Here is a 14,215-nt window from a genome sequence, read left to right as displayed (position 1 = left end):
CATTGAATGCTCAGGAAGGTTAAAGTGTTCTCCAACAGGTTTCTCAGTTCTGTAATTACTGATGTCAGATTTGTATCCATTTATCCTTTAGTGTAGGGTTTATCCTGTTTGTCCTATGTAGAGTACTATGCATTTAATGGCATATATAATGTTGGAAGATGAACAAGTGAATGAGCCTGAGATGGTATGCTGTTAGGTCCAGTAACTGTGTTGTCTTGGTGTATATGGCAGAAATTGGCACTTGGGTTTATTGCAAGCTCTGGTACCACTGTTCCTGCTCAGATGTGATATTGTATTGTAGTGGGTGAGGAGTTCCTTCTTTATCAGGCATTTTATGGTCTGCTCCTAGTCTGAGGACTGTTCTATCGATATCATTTTATAATTCCTTGTTTGTTCTATGTGCCTTTATACTGGAATGTTTTATTTTGGTGACTTTGCTTTTTTAATGACTTTTGAGTATGGTGATTGTTTTTTATTGACTCACTGTCCTGGCTGGTTTTGTTTTATTGTTTTAGTTGTGAGTTACCCTGACCAGTTGTAGAAAAGTGGAATATATGTTTCTTAAATAAATTATTGAGTTACTTAATATAATAGTGTTCTCATGAATTATAGTGAGCTGGTTACTAATCTAACAACAGCTGTAAAAGCATATATTGCGTGTCTTTGGAAATCTGTCTACACCAGTCTGACGGACAAGTACAAGTCTGGAATGTGATATTATAGATAAAAATGACTTATATTAAAAATACGCTTAGAAAAACATTTTGTTTATCCAGTATTGGAATGAAAATATTCAGATCTCTGTCCATCAAGACCATCTGATTTTAGTGGTCAAAAGCTGTGTTATTTGTTTGGTTTTAAATACAATAAAATGCTACTTACTCTAATTGTGAATGTTCGTCCCCCAACTCTGTCACGAGCTTCTATAACCAGAACACTAAGTCCAGAGTCAGATAACAACTTGGCTGCTGACAAACCTAAAGCAAAGTTGAAACAAGTTCTTAACATAAAACATTAATTTATACAATCCAAATCAGCCAAATCACCATGCTGTTATTAATCTTTTAATGTCTCATGAACAATTAAAGGGGAAGTTAAGTCACACTGTGGCATTTTCTTTAAGTTATGTCCATATCTGTACACGTAAATTTAGAAAATTATTCTTCATAAACTTCAACCCTCTTGCCTAACTCTAGCAGTCATTTCTAGCACAGAAGATCAATAAGCGGCATTGCTCATAACATGGGGAGACATTTTATCCCAATAAGATTCTTGAATAAACATTAGGCATTGTCAGTAAAATATATACTTTTTCCTGAAAAATATACTCCATTGCCTCAATTTTGGATATTAAATCTGCGCTTTGTTACTGAGACCTGCTAAACACTCCAAGAAGCATTGACCTGAGGTTAAGTAATACTAGGAATCACTGACACAAAGGAACAAGATTTTGCACCTAATATAATCATACAACCTGAGTGCATTCTCAAACAAGTCTGAGGGGAAGAAACTGAACAAAAACAAAATCTGACAATTTCCCACCCAAAGACCTACCTAAAATGTAATAATTATTTTTAAAATAATGTTAAAGAATATCCCAATTTACTACTTGATCTGGCATGGTGCTGTGTTTACCACTGTATATTATACTTTATCAAAACTGTATTGTCAAGTAATGAAATAGTTACCACAATTAATCAAGAGTTAGACAACGGATTAGGCCTATTGGGCTTCCAGTTTATGACCTGTTGCAGCCTATGGAAGTAATTGAACAAGCATCCAATGATGAAAAGGGAAAATGGGTCAGAATTTTTCAGACAGACATGGAATTTGAGGTGCTAAGCAACAGGGCTTCAAAGAACACTACAACCTATCAAAACAAAAATCTAGAAATAAATAGGCAAGGAATATGGAACAAACAAGAATTTCTTAGGAGGAAAAATATGCCTCAAGGCTCCCAACAAGTAGGGGAAAAAAGCGCAACTGCCAGTTTTCCTTATGATGGTGGAATATAATCCAGTTGTTGACTCTGGGCGTTTTCGCACTGACCTTAATTGGCAGCGAAGCCCCTCTTCACCCGGAAGAGCCGCAAAGTCCCGCGGCTTTTGCAGCGCAAATGGAAACTGGGTTTTGGCGGTTTCCATTTGCGCCGCAAAAGCCGCGGGACTTTGCGGCTCTTCCAGGTGCTCCGCGGCAATTGGTGCGAAATCCGCGCAGATCCTGCACGGTGAAGAGGGGCATCGCTGCCAATTAAGGTCAGTGCGAAAACGCCATGTTCTATCTGGTAGCACAGAGACCGAAGAAAGCCCCTTTCAGCACTATGTGACTCTTATATTTAGGACCATAAGTCTGGAAACCATGTAAAAATCAAATCACACACTGCAGACCAGAATGACAATGCAAAGTTCAAAAGAAAAATTTGGGCACTTGGATTTTTTTTTAAAAAAAGTTTATAAATTATGACTACTACCCTCCCATTCCATTACTTGGTTTGCTCTTGGTGACTCCTATTAGGAAAACTCTAAGTAAGAGAGGGAATCTTTCCTGACTTGGTAGGAAGCACATTCTCCAATTAAGACTGACAGTTTCCCAAATAGGCTTTTAAAAAAGAAAGAAAGAAAGAAATTATGAGGTGATTGGAAGTAAAGTACTGGTGGCAGTGGGTCATCCACAACACCTGGATACAGTGAGGGGAATTTTATTATGCCCTCTCCAACTGGGAATGTAAGGCACCAGGGAATACCTCAACAATCGGCAAGATGCTGCAGACTATTGTTTCCTATTTGATTATAATTCCCACCCACAGTGAGTTACAAATGTCTAACCACTCAGCTGTCACCACGGAATAGTGTGGCCAGGTTTGGGGGGGTGGTCATCTCCCATATTTCTAGCTTGGGAGGCAAAAAGCTTTTCCATGCACTGAGCCATTTCCCCCACTATTTATTTACCTTTTTTTTTTATTTTTCACATTTATATCCCACCGTCTCCACCGAAGCAGGCTCAGGGCGGCTAACAACATCATAATGTCAACAGTAAAACAATAAAGCAATCACAATCACAAATTAAAAGTTAAAACAGGTTACAATTTAAAATTATTAGTACAGTTTTAAAACAACAGTTTGGTGCTGACATAATGCCATTCTTCAGTGGTGTTGGGCATCTACACACTTTGGTTGAAGGCCATTCGAAATAATGTTGTTTTGCAGGCCTTGTGGAACTGGACAAGGTCCCATAAGGCTCTTACGTCATCTGGAAGTTGGTTGCACCAGTGGGGGGCCGCAATAGAGAAGCCTCTTTCTCTAGTAGCCTTCAATCTCACCTCCCTCGGCCCGGGGATTACTAATAGGTTGTGCGATTCAAATCTCAGTACCCTCTGGGGAATATATGGGGAGAGACGGTCCCTAAGGTAGGCAGGTCCTCGGCCATATAGGGCTTTAAAGGTACCCAGCACCTTGTAGCGAATTTGGAATACTATCGGCAGCCAGTGCAGTCTCCTCAGCTCTGGCTGTATATGGTCCTGACTAGGGAAGCCCAGTAACAGCTGCAGCTTCCGAATTCAAGACATGGGCAGCTCCATGTAGAGGGCATTACAGTAGTCTAATCTTGAGGTGACCGTCGCATGAATCACTGTTGCTAAATCGCCGTGCTCTCGGAAGGGGACCAACTGTCGTGCCCGCCTAAGATGGGAAAAGGCGGATCTTGCAGTGGCTGCTATCTGGGCCTCCATGGCCAATGTGGGTTCCGGCAGCACCCCCAGACTCTTGACTTTGGGTGTTGGTATCAGTGGTGCCCCATCAAAGGCTGGTAGAGGGATTTCCCTTCCCAGACCACTGCGGCTCAGACAAAGGACTTCTGTCTTCATTGGATTCAGCTTCAGACGACTCAGCCTGAGCCACCCCACCACGGCTTGTAACACCAGGGCCAGATTTTCTGAGGCAGAGGCAGGCCGGCCATCCATCAGCAGACAGAGCTGGGTGTCATCAGCATATTGATGGCAACCCAGTCCAAATCTCCAGACAATCTGGGCAAGGGGGCGCATACAGATATTAAACAGCATCGGGGAAAGCACCACCCCCTGAGGCATCCCACAATTAAGCGGATGCCTCTGGGATGACCGTCCCCCGATCGCCACCCTTTGTCCCTGACCATAGAGGAAAGCCATTGCAAGGCCAACCCCTGAATCCCCGCGTTGGTGAGACGATGAACCAGCAACTGGTGGTTGACCATGTCGAACGCTGCCGACAGGTCCAACAACAACAGTACTGCTGACCCGCCTCGATCCAGTTGTCGCTGGAGATCATCCACTAAGGCGACCAGCACTGTCTGCATCCCATGGCCCGGGTGAAAGCCATACTGGTGTGGGTCTAGAATGGAAGCGACCTTGCATTCAACATCTATACAAACTAGGGCAAAGATTACCATGAAGCTTGCATGTCACATCTGTGAAACTGCATGTTAGCCAGGCAACAAATTGTCATCATTGCTCTCTAAGCTTGGCCACCTTCAGCAACAGAGGTAAAAAAGAGCCCAGCTGACTTCCTCAGTCTAGATTCTAGCCTATATGGCAGTGAAGACAGCACAGAAAAAGTGAGGCACATAGCGTTAGTCTTTAGGGCTTTTTATGCATGAGTGTTTTTCCTCATGTTCGCCATAAATGTCTGTCAGATTTTCTTTTCCATTCTGCGTTGCTTTCTCCCACCTGAGTGACAAGTTTGCTTTCCGGTTGCTGTTTCCCTGGCTTTTCTAAGAGTGCCTTTGCACCATTTCCCCCCTTGCTTTGCTTTCCATGCCAAAGTTAATTTAAAAGCATACAGATTCCCTCAGATTTCTGCCCTCCCACCCCTTTGGTGGCTTTTGAAGGTCAGTCCCTGTCCACCTCGAGGTTGGTGTTATCCTTCCCTCCCTCCTCCCTTCTTCCACCTTTCAGAGCTTGCAAAGAGGTTTATTTTTTTCCTCCAGTGTGAAAGATTCCTTTTGCTAGACTCATACCACTTGTAAAAACATAAGAATAAAAGCTTTTTATGCTGGGACCATTGAACAGCCTAGTCAAGGATTCCCTCTGCCTACTTCATCTTCCTTGGCAGGCTTGCTTGAAGGAGGTGTCTGCTTCTTTCCTCCTCCTTCCCCCTTTCCTTCATCAGTGGCCCTCAGGCTGTAACAGTAGAAGTGGCTGCTCCCATCCCCTGCCTTGTCTCCCCTATGAAGCCAAGGCCAGCAATGGTGGTGCCTCCTGAGGCAGCCTCACTCCTGCTGCTTCTGTAGTGGCCGCCATCCCATGCTTCTACCAGTGCTTCTACAATGAAGAGTGCCAGTTTCTCCATGAGGAACTCAGCAGTAGCACCGCCTTTGTTGCCTGCCCAGGCCCCCCACCCCTGGGCACCTCCAGCAGGCTCCCACCGGGCCCTGTCACCCCTCCCATCATTACGTCATGGTGGCAGCAGCCACCTGAGGTATGGGGTGGCTGCACTGGTGCTTAAGAAGCCTCCTGAGTTGGTGGTAGGAGATAGGATGGCAGACATGGAGGGCGAGTGGAAGAACAGGGATGGACAATGTTTAAACTTTGTCCAAGCAACATAGCTCCATTATGAAAGAGAGAAGCGTATGTAACCTCCAGAAGCACATCAAAATTGCTCTGACCAGTGCTTTTAAAATAAAATATGTCTGCAAACAAAATAAAAGGGGGGGATCATCAGCATGGAATGAAATTGACGTTAGATGTAAGAGAGACGGAGAGGGAGAGAGAGACTAGGATGGGAAAGCTTTGAAAACACTTTTCCCTTTAATGCTTTAGAGGACACATTTTTGGGCAGGAAGCCATTTTGGCAGTCTCCAGAAGCCTAACATTTAAATGGTGCCTTGTTCTCTCATCACTAATCTAAGAGGCAGAAAAATAACAGTTTGGGTGGAGAGTGAAAGACTGTACATATATGAAAGGGTGTAAATTTGGATGAAGACAGACAAGCATTCTAAAACATGGTTGGAAGTGGTTTAGACACACACACTGTTTTGCCTTGAAAACAAATGCCTCTAAATGTGTTTCCAAACCACTTCCTCCATTCACTAGAATGTCTGCACCTTTTGTGCATGCATGTGTATGTGTGTTTGGCAGGGGGGATGGAAATATGCAATGGGCAGGGCTTTTTATGTAGCAGGAACTCCCTTGTATATTAGGCCACACACCCCTGATGTAGTCAATCCTCCAAGAGCTTACAGTAGGCCGTGTAAGAAAACCCTGTAAGCGCTTAGAGGATTGGCTAAATCAGGGTTGTGTGGCCTAATACGCAAAGGAGTTCCTGCTGCAAAAAAAGCCCTGAGTATATATTTTGATAGCTACCCAGTGGTGTGGTGATATGATGCATACTACGTTGAGTGTGGCTAAATTCGCTCACTTTTTTGTTATCTGTTTTTCACGAGCCTTTCCTCAAGGATTCATGTTGTCCTTTACACCAAGACTTACAGCCACAGTGTTCCCCTTTCTGTACTAGATCCTTCTAGAATGTCTTTTAAATGATTAAATCCTTGATTAAGTTTACTTTATGATACTTATGGCAAAATGTAGCATGTGCCTAACTTTTTTAGCTCTTGGTTTTTACATATATCACAGAGCCAATGCACTGAGTATCTGTATTGGCCTGGTGTCAGGCAGGGATGGATCCTTTGTTTCATCTTAGATGAACAGAGTATTTCCTATTGGCTCTACCACACACTATGCCTTCACCCTGGTCCAGATCTAGAACTTTGTCTTTCAGGACTTGAGAACAATAACTAACAAGTAGCTTTCTTCTTATGATTTCCACTGGCAGAAATAATCATAATACTAATGCAACACCTCATGTGCTTCTCTCACTTCCTCCAAACATAGTTGTAATTCAGCTAGCCATTATTATTTTAGAATTGGTATAGTTCATCTGTAGCCCATTATTTTTTATATGCTGGCCAACAGCAGATCTCCAAGGTGTTTTCCCAACACCTGCAACTACAGATTAGGCTTCCCAACTCCCCCGCCCTGGCGGGGGACCCCCGATATGGAAGCCTCCTCCCAAAATTCGGAAGCGGGGGGGGGGGGAAATGGCGCCATTTTGGTGCCACTCGCTCTTGGGGCATTTGGAGGCAGAGCGGGCTTTTGCAAATCGCAATGGCAAAAAAAAAAGTGCCAGGGAGGCCTTGCGAAGAACAACCCACCCCCGCCTGGCGCCCCTTTTGGAACAGCCTTGAGCCTTTCCGCTTCCTTTCCTTCCCTTCCCCGCTCTGCGATTCCTCTCCCCACCTTTAGAAAGAACTACAACTCCCAGCATGCCTAGCGCGGCAGCTTTCCAGGCTTGTGGTTCTCTGGGCCACTTGCCTCCCATTGGCTTGTGGGGATGAGCTCCAGACGGGGAGCTATGTTTTCCGCCATGCCCCGCAGCAGGACCCGGGCTTCTGTGAGTCGTCTTCGTTCCCACACGGGGAACAGCTGAGGGAAAAGCGGAAAATGGCTGCAGGCGGCGGGGCGGCTGATGCGGGGCGGGGGCGAAGGCGAGCGAGCTGGGAGGAGGTGGCAGGTAAGAGAGACCCCCCCCCATCCAGTAGGGAAGGGGCAGTGGGGCTGGATCTCGCCCCCCAGTTGCAAAAGGGGAGAGAGAGAGGGAGGCTTGGGAATGCCAGAGGGCAAACGGGGATCGTGCATGTTGCTGCGCTTCTCCCGTGCCCCAAAGGGCGACGCATGAAAAAAGCACGTAGGAAGAGTTCAGGGTCTCCAACGGCCCGCCCAACGCCGGTACACCTGAGTGTGGAGGTGCTACTGCTGATTGGGTTGCCAATCCCCAGGTGTTTAATTATGCTTGTCACAGCCTTGATCTTGGCTCCACCCCTAATGTCTCCTGGCTCCACCCCCAAAGTCTCCTGGCTCCACCCCCAAAATCCCCAGATATTTCTTGAATTGGACTTGGCAACCCTACTATAGATATTTCTCAAGCATAAAATGCCAGAGATCAGACTGGGAGCTTGGGTATTCTAATAACATATTTTGCTAGTGAGCTGAGAGGCTGTAACATACAAAACGGATTCATATTCAAAACTGTTCTAGTTTGATCCTAGCAGCGGCTCTGCAAGGCTGTGGGCACAGGTTTTTCCCAGCCCAGTTCACCAACATTTATTTGTTTAGAAAAATTTCTGTACTTCCTCTTTTATGCTTTTGGGCAGGAGATGCCAGCATTTGATCTTGGAACTTTCTCCACATGCAAAGCATAAATCAGTCAAGAGTTGTAACCCTGCAAACAATTTCACATTGGTTTAACCTAGTAGGACAGGGTCCCCAACCTTTTTGAGCCTGTGAATACCTTCAAAATTCTTACACATGGTGATGGGTGCAACAACAAAATGGCTGCCATAAGAGGTGCAGCCAACTATAAAATGTCAGGGACTGAAATTATTAATAATTTTAATAGTAACTCTTCAACATTTTGGGTATCAGCTCTGTTTAATGAGATGCCTTTTAAACTGCACAGGCAGGGCCAGTGCCAGGCTTTTTGGTGCCCTAGGAGAGGTGTCCTCACCTGGCTGAAGATGGAACTGAGGAAGGGGTGGAACTGGTGGAAGAGTGGATTGGCTTCCCTGTGCCGGTGGCTGCAGTGGGGCTTAGCCTGCTGGGGGATGCACCATCAAGGGATCTTGAGGGACTCTCAGCAATCCACTCCCACCTCTCTGGCCAGGCCAGCCCACTCCATGCGCAGCGACCAGTCCTGGCTGGGGCTGGGCTGTGAGGGCTGCTGCTACTGCACTGAGTGGGAGGAGGGTGCTTTGCTGCTCCTGCCAATGCTGCCCTGTCAGGCCTTATCTGGTGCCATCTGTCTGGGCTGTTGCCCTTTGCCACCATCTGCTATGCCTCTGCCCGGCTGGCACAGGAGCCTCTGTGATGGTTGCTGCTGCTGGGCTGAGCAGGAGGAGGGTCCCTTGCTGCTCCCACTGCTGCCCTGCTGGGCCTGTCTGGGGAGCCTGTGCAAGAGAAGTGTGTGCCACCATGAGTTACATGGAGGATGCCCAATTCAGTGCCCCCACAAGGGCCACTGCCCGGTCCGTGGCCTGTTAGCAACCGGGCCGTGAGTTGTATAATTATTTCATTATATATCACAATGTAGTAGAAGTAGTAGTAGTAGTAATAGTAATAATGTAATAATAATAATAATTAATAATAATAATACATTGGATTTAAATCCTGTCCTCCACTCCAAATCTCAGAGTAGCTCACAATCTCCTTTATCTTCCTCCCCCTCGACCCTGTGAGGTAGGTGTGGCTGAGAGAGCTCTCCCAGAAGCTGCTCTTTCAAGGACAACTCCTATAAGAGCTATGGCTGACCCAAGGCCATTCCAGCAGCTGCAAGTGGAGGCATGGGGAATCAAACCCAGTTCTCCCAGATAAGAGTTCACACACTTAACCACAACACCAAAATAAAGTGCACAATTTTATCATCCCGAAACCACTGCCCCCACCCCTGGTCCCTGGAAAAATTGCCCTTTGTCTAGGGCAGTGGTCCCTGCTGCCAAAAAGGTTGGGGACCACTGCCCTAGATCACCTAGCAGGCACGCTGCCCCTTTGCACAGGCAATCAAAAGCCCTGCTGGGCAAAAGCCACACCTGACCCCATTCACTTTCTAAAAGCTCTTGGTCGGTGCTGAAAAAGGTTTTGGCAGGTGTCATGGTGCCCAGAGGAACTGCATTGAGGCCCCCTGCAGTTGGCACTGTCACCATGTCAAATTGAGACACTCCTCTCAAATCTGTAATCTGTTTGCAAACCACTAGCCTTGAAGTTTACTTATGGTTACATTAAGACAACTAAGTTACAGCCATATGAACAGCCTAGGGGTTTCCATAGCAACTCAGGATAAGTTCCAGAGGTGCTAAAATAGACAACAGTGGTCCATTCTGCACACATAGCTTACTTCTGATTTTCACTGAAGTCTAGCTGGTTGGGGTTTACTTTGAATGCTGTGCCTGCATTCTATGTTTTTCTCCCTCTCCGATTTGTATTGAGAATGACGGTGTATATATTCTACACACCAATGAGAAAACTTGGTAGTGTTCTGGGATTGGTTTCTCCTGATTGGCTAGTTTCACACTGGGCATGGCTTTTGAAACAGGAGATTCTTCCAGCTGAATTTACTGTTGGATTGCCATTAGGGACCGCCATTAGGGACTGTTGGATTGCCTACCTTAGGGACCGCCTCTCCCCACATGTTCCCCAAAGAGCACTAAGATCTAGCTCCCAAAGCCTTTTAAGGATCCCTGGACCAAAAGAGGCCAAACTGAAAGTAACAAGGGAGAAGGCCTTCTCCATAATGGCCCCCCACTGGTGGAACCAACTACCGGAGGAAGTGCGAGCCCTGCGGGACTTTAATCAGTTCCGCAGGGCTTGCAAAACCACCCTCTTTCTGCAAGCGAATAAGGAGCCCTGAAAGCGAGATCTAGCCATCGGAATACATCTATTGAACATAGCACCTAATTTATTGTAGTTTTAACTTTTTATGTAACCGTTTTTAAATGTATTTATTAACTGTATTTTAAAATTGTTTTATGTAAATCATGGTCATACTATGTCTTGTTAGCCGCCCTGAGCCTGCTTCGGCGGGGAGGGTGGGATACAAATAAAAATTTATTATTATTATTATTACTGTCCCCCCCACACTATCAGTAGTCAAGGAGTTTGCTGAAGAAAAAAACACTCTGGCAGACACTGCTTTAAGAATTTAGTGAGAGAGGGGGGAGGTGGAGATGTCAGTGCTTTGCAGCCTGAGTTCCCCCGATTGTTATTTAGAAATGAGATGATAAAAGGGGAAGAGGCTGCTGCTGCCACAAAGTAGGTTCCACAGCATTATTCTCACATTTGAAAAGGTTGTCAATTAAAAAAGAAACTTTTTTTTCAAATACACATTGCCCCAAAGAAGAATCAAACTTGCTCAGCATCTTAAGCAACCAACCTAACTTGATGTTCTTGCAAATGAGTCAGACAAAGGCAATTAGTTTCCTAATCTATTTCAAAAAATATGCCTAGCATGAAACTGACCAATAAGAACAGACCAATTAGTCTGCCAGGGGAGGGGAGGGGTAAAATCCGAGGAAATGTTTCTACTTTTAAAGGCTTGGAAGCGAATTAAGAAGAGGAGGGGGGAATATTCCTCTGAAAAAATACTTTTGGAAACTATGGAGATACAGCGGAGTGACAGTAGAATGCTGGGGAAAGAATGTGGAAGGAATTTCAAAATCCGATGGAAGAGTGGGGTGAGTGTGCAAGTGAATACGGAAGCAGGTTTTTGAAGCGATGGAGGTGGGAAGCGAGAGCCATAGTAAACATAAAAGCAGAAAGGCCCGGCATCTCCGATCAATTTTGCAGGGTTCATAGATACAATTGTCATATACAGCACCAGCACTGACCTACTTGTGAAAGTTCTCAAAGTCATCCCACTCACAACACAGATGCACAGTGATATATACAATTTGTATTACTGACCAATAAGATTAGAGGTACAATGAACTCATGACAGGCTAAAGAATACAAATCGACTAACAGCTGCCTTGCAGATCCGCTTAGTAAGTGGACAGGTGCTGAGTAGCATTTTGCTTATAGCTATAAAAGACATGAGAAAAATGTCTACAAACTATATACAAATAGCTAACTTTCATATCAAGTCCCAAGTTAGTTCAAATGGCATTAATTACAAAAAATAACACCTACTTATTTTAACCCTCATTCATATGAATTGGAGTTCTTGTTAGGGTTGCCAGTCAGTAGGAGGGCTGGGGGAGGGGGAAGGGCAAAGTCCTGGAAGAAAAATTAAGAAAAATATGGCCTAGAATACTTACTGTAAGTTCTGACTATAGTGTTTCTGGTGATTCTTAGAGGCACTTAGAAGTGATAAAGGTAGCTCTAGCAATCACCAGGCACTCTACAGTAAAATAGCCTCAGAACTTAAGTAAGTATTCTAGGCCATATTTTTCTTTTTAATTTTTTTCCACAGGACAACTGTGCCACTCCTTTGGCCTCAGTTTCTGCCTGACAATCAGCTGAGCATCAATAGGAAAAAAAACCTGCAATTATCTGGAGATATCCCGCCATAAGTGAGAAAACGAGAACCCTAGTTAGTACTTATTCATGAATAAGTTGTAGTCATTTTTTTCCATTTTAACTGTAAACAATATGTATAAGGTGTTATTTAAATGTGTTCATCAATCAAAATGTCTTATTAGACTAGGGATGGGCACGAACCATTTAGCTGAATCACAAATCAAACCACAAACCTACAGGAACCGATATTCTGGTTCAGGAAACAAACCAGTTCATATAATAATAATAATCTCTCTCTCTCTCTCTCTCGGCTTGGCTTCGCGAACGAAGATTTAAGAAGGGTGCAGTAGTCCACGTCTGCTGCAGGCTTGCTGGTGGCTGACAAGACCAATGCGGGACAGGCAGGTCCGGCAACAGTGGCTGCAGGGAAAAGTCTGATTTAGGGTTGGTGCTGTAGCAGTGCGATTCTTCCTCAATCTCCTTTTGTCCTCAAGACCAGCTATGCGTGCGTTCTCAAAGGAAGAGACAGCCTGGTGGATGGTGTGTCTCCATGCTTTGCGATCTGAGGCTAGGTCAGACCACTGGTGATGGCTGATGCGACAGGTGCCAAGGGATTTCTTCAAGGAGTCCTTGTACCTCTTCTTTGGTGCCCCTCTATTTCGATAGCCGGTGGAGAGTTCGCCATACAGGGCAATCTTGGGAAGGCGGTGGTTTTCCATCCTAGAAATATGCCCTGCCCAGCGCAGCTGCGTCTTCAGCAGCAGTGCCTCGATACTGGTGACCTCTGCCCGCTTGAGGACTTCAGTGTTGGTCACAAAGTCACTCCAGTGGATGTTGAGGATGGTGCGAAGGCAGCGCTGATGAAAGCGCTCAAGGAGTCGCAGGTGATGACGGTATAAAACCCACAATTCGGAGCCGTAATAATAATAATAATAATAATAATAATAATAATAATAATAATAATAATAATAATTAGATTTTATTTGTATCCCGCCCTCCCCGCCTAGGCGGCTCAGGGTGGCTAACAACATTTTATACATTTACAATTAATATAGGTTTGTGTGCCATATAAAGTTTAAACTCCTGCATTCTGCTTCCCAAGAAAGTGGCAGGGAGCAGAAAGCAGGTGTTCAAATGGCTCCAAGCCATTTACACTTTCTGGTTCTGCTCCCTCCACCACAGTAGCAGGGAGTATATCAGGGGGGTTTAAATAGCTCCCAGCCATTTAACTCTCTGGTTTTGCTCCTCCCCTCTTCTTAGAAGCAGTGGGGAGCAAAACCAGAGGGTTAAATATGGGGGTGAAGTACCTCCCAGGGGACATTTCACTCCTTCTGTCTGCAGGGCATGGCTTTTCCTGGCCAGCATAAAGGAAGAGGTGAGCTGCCTCCCAGGGGGCATTTCACTCCTCCATGTCTGCTAGTCTGGAAAACACCCTGGGGGTGAAGTGTCCCCAGGAGGCTTTCTGTGGCCAGCAGACAGAAGGGTACAGTGCCCCCAGGGATTTCTGCAGGCGACAGACAGGAGGGAGTGAAGTGCCCCATGGATGGCATTTCCCTCCCAGATTTCTGCTGGCTTGGAATTATTTACATCCTCCAGATCTGCTCCCCGCTGCTTCAGTGGGGGAGCAGAAGTGGAGAGTTTAAAGGGCTCTGAGCCATTTAAACCCACCAGATCTGTCCTCGCCTCTTTCAGTAGAGAGCAGTAGCAAAAGGTTTAAATAAATAAATAAAAATGGCTTCAAGCCATTTCTAGGTACTATCTGAGAACAAAATCAGCTTTCCAGAAGTGACCTTCCTGATGGAGGCAGTAATGATCTGTTGCATTATTTGCTGCACATTTATGAAACAGGAAGACAAAAAAAAAAGAACTAAATGAGCAATAGCTAATTCTTGTGCTTATATAGTATCATGTGCACACATCTTTCATGAGATGATGATTACTATAGTATATTGTGAAGTTAGTCTATTACAACAGTATGCTGGCTAGCTGAGCTTGAATAACAAGTATTAAAACATCAGATTATGGCCTTATCTTTGCAGTTCTCCCTGGCCATAATGGGAGCTTACGTTCTCAATTTCTTATTCTCTTATAGTACATTAAGAAAGCTAACTATCAATACATCTTCATTACATTAATGCTCCATTGTACGCTTTTGCTGTGATTTACTTTCACTGCTTC

At 45.0% G+C, this 14,215-nt stretch overlaps 1 protein-coding gene across 1 annotated transcript in view; it reads right to left on the bottom strand.

The window, feature by feature from the left end:
• The window catches only part of LOC132568391 (amine oxidase [flavin-containing] A-like), a 67,095-nt gene that overhangs the window by 36,490 nt on the left and 16,390 nt on the right, over positions 1–14,215 (bottom strand). Inside the window, exon 2 of the mRNA XM_060234169.1 lies at positions 883–977. Coding sequence (XP_060090152.1) covers positions 883–977 — 95 coding nt within the window. The remainder of the gene's footprint in view (positions 1–882; positions 978–14,215) is intronic.

This window comes from Heteronotia binoei, chromosome 3, assembly GCF_032191835.1.
Source record: "Heteronotia binoei isolate CCM8104 ecotype False Entrance Well chromosome 3, APGP_CSIRO_Hbin_v1, whole genome shotgun sequence".
In the NCBI taxonomy this organism is placed as follows: Eukaryota; Metazoa; Chordata; class Lepidosauria; order Squamata; family Gekkonidae; genus Heteronotia; species Heteronotia binoei.
Note: the sequence above shows the minus strand (reverse complement) of the source record. Positions and strands in the feature narration are given on the sequence as shown.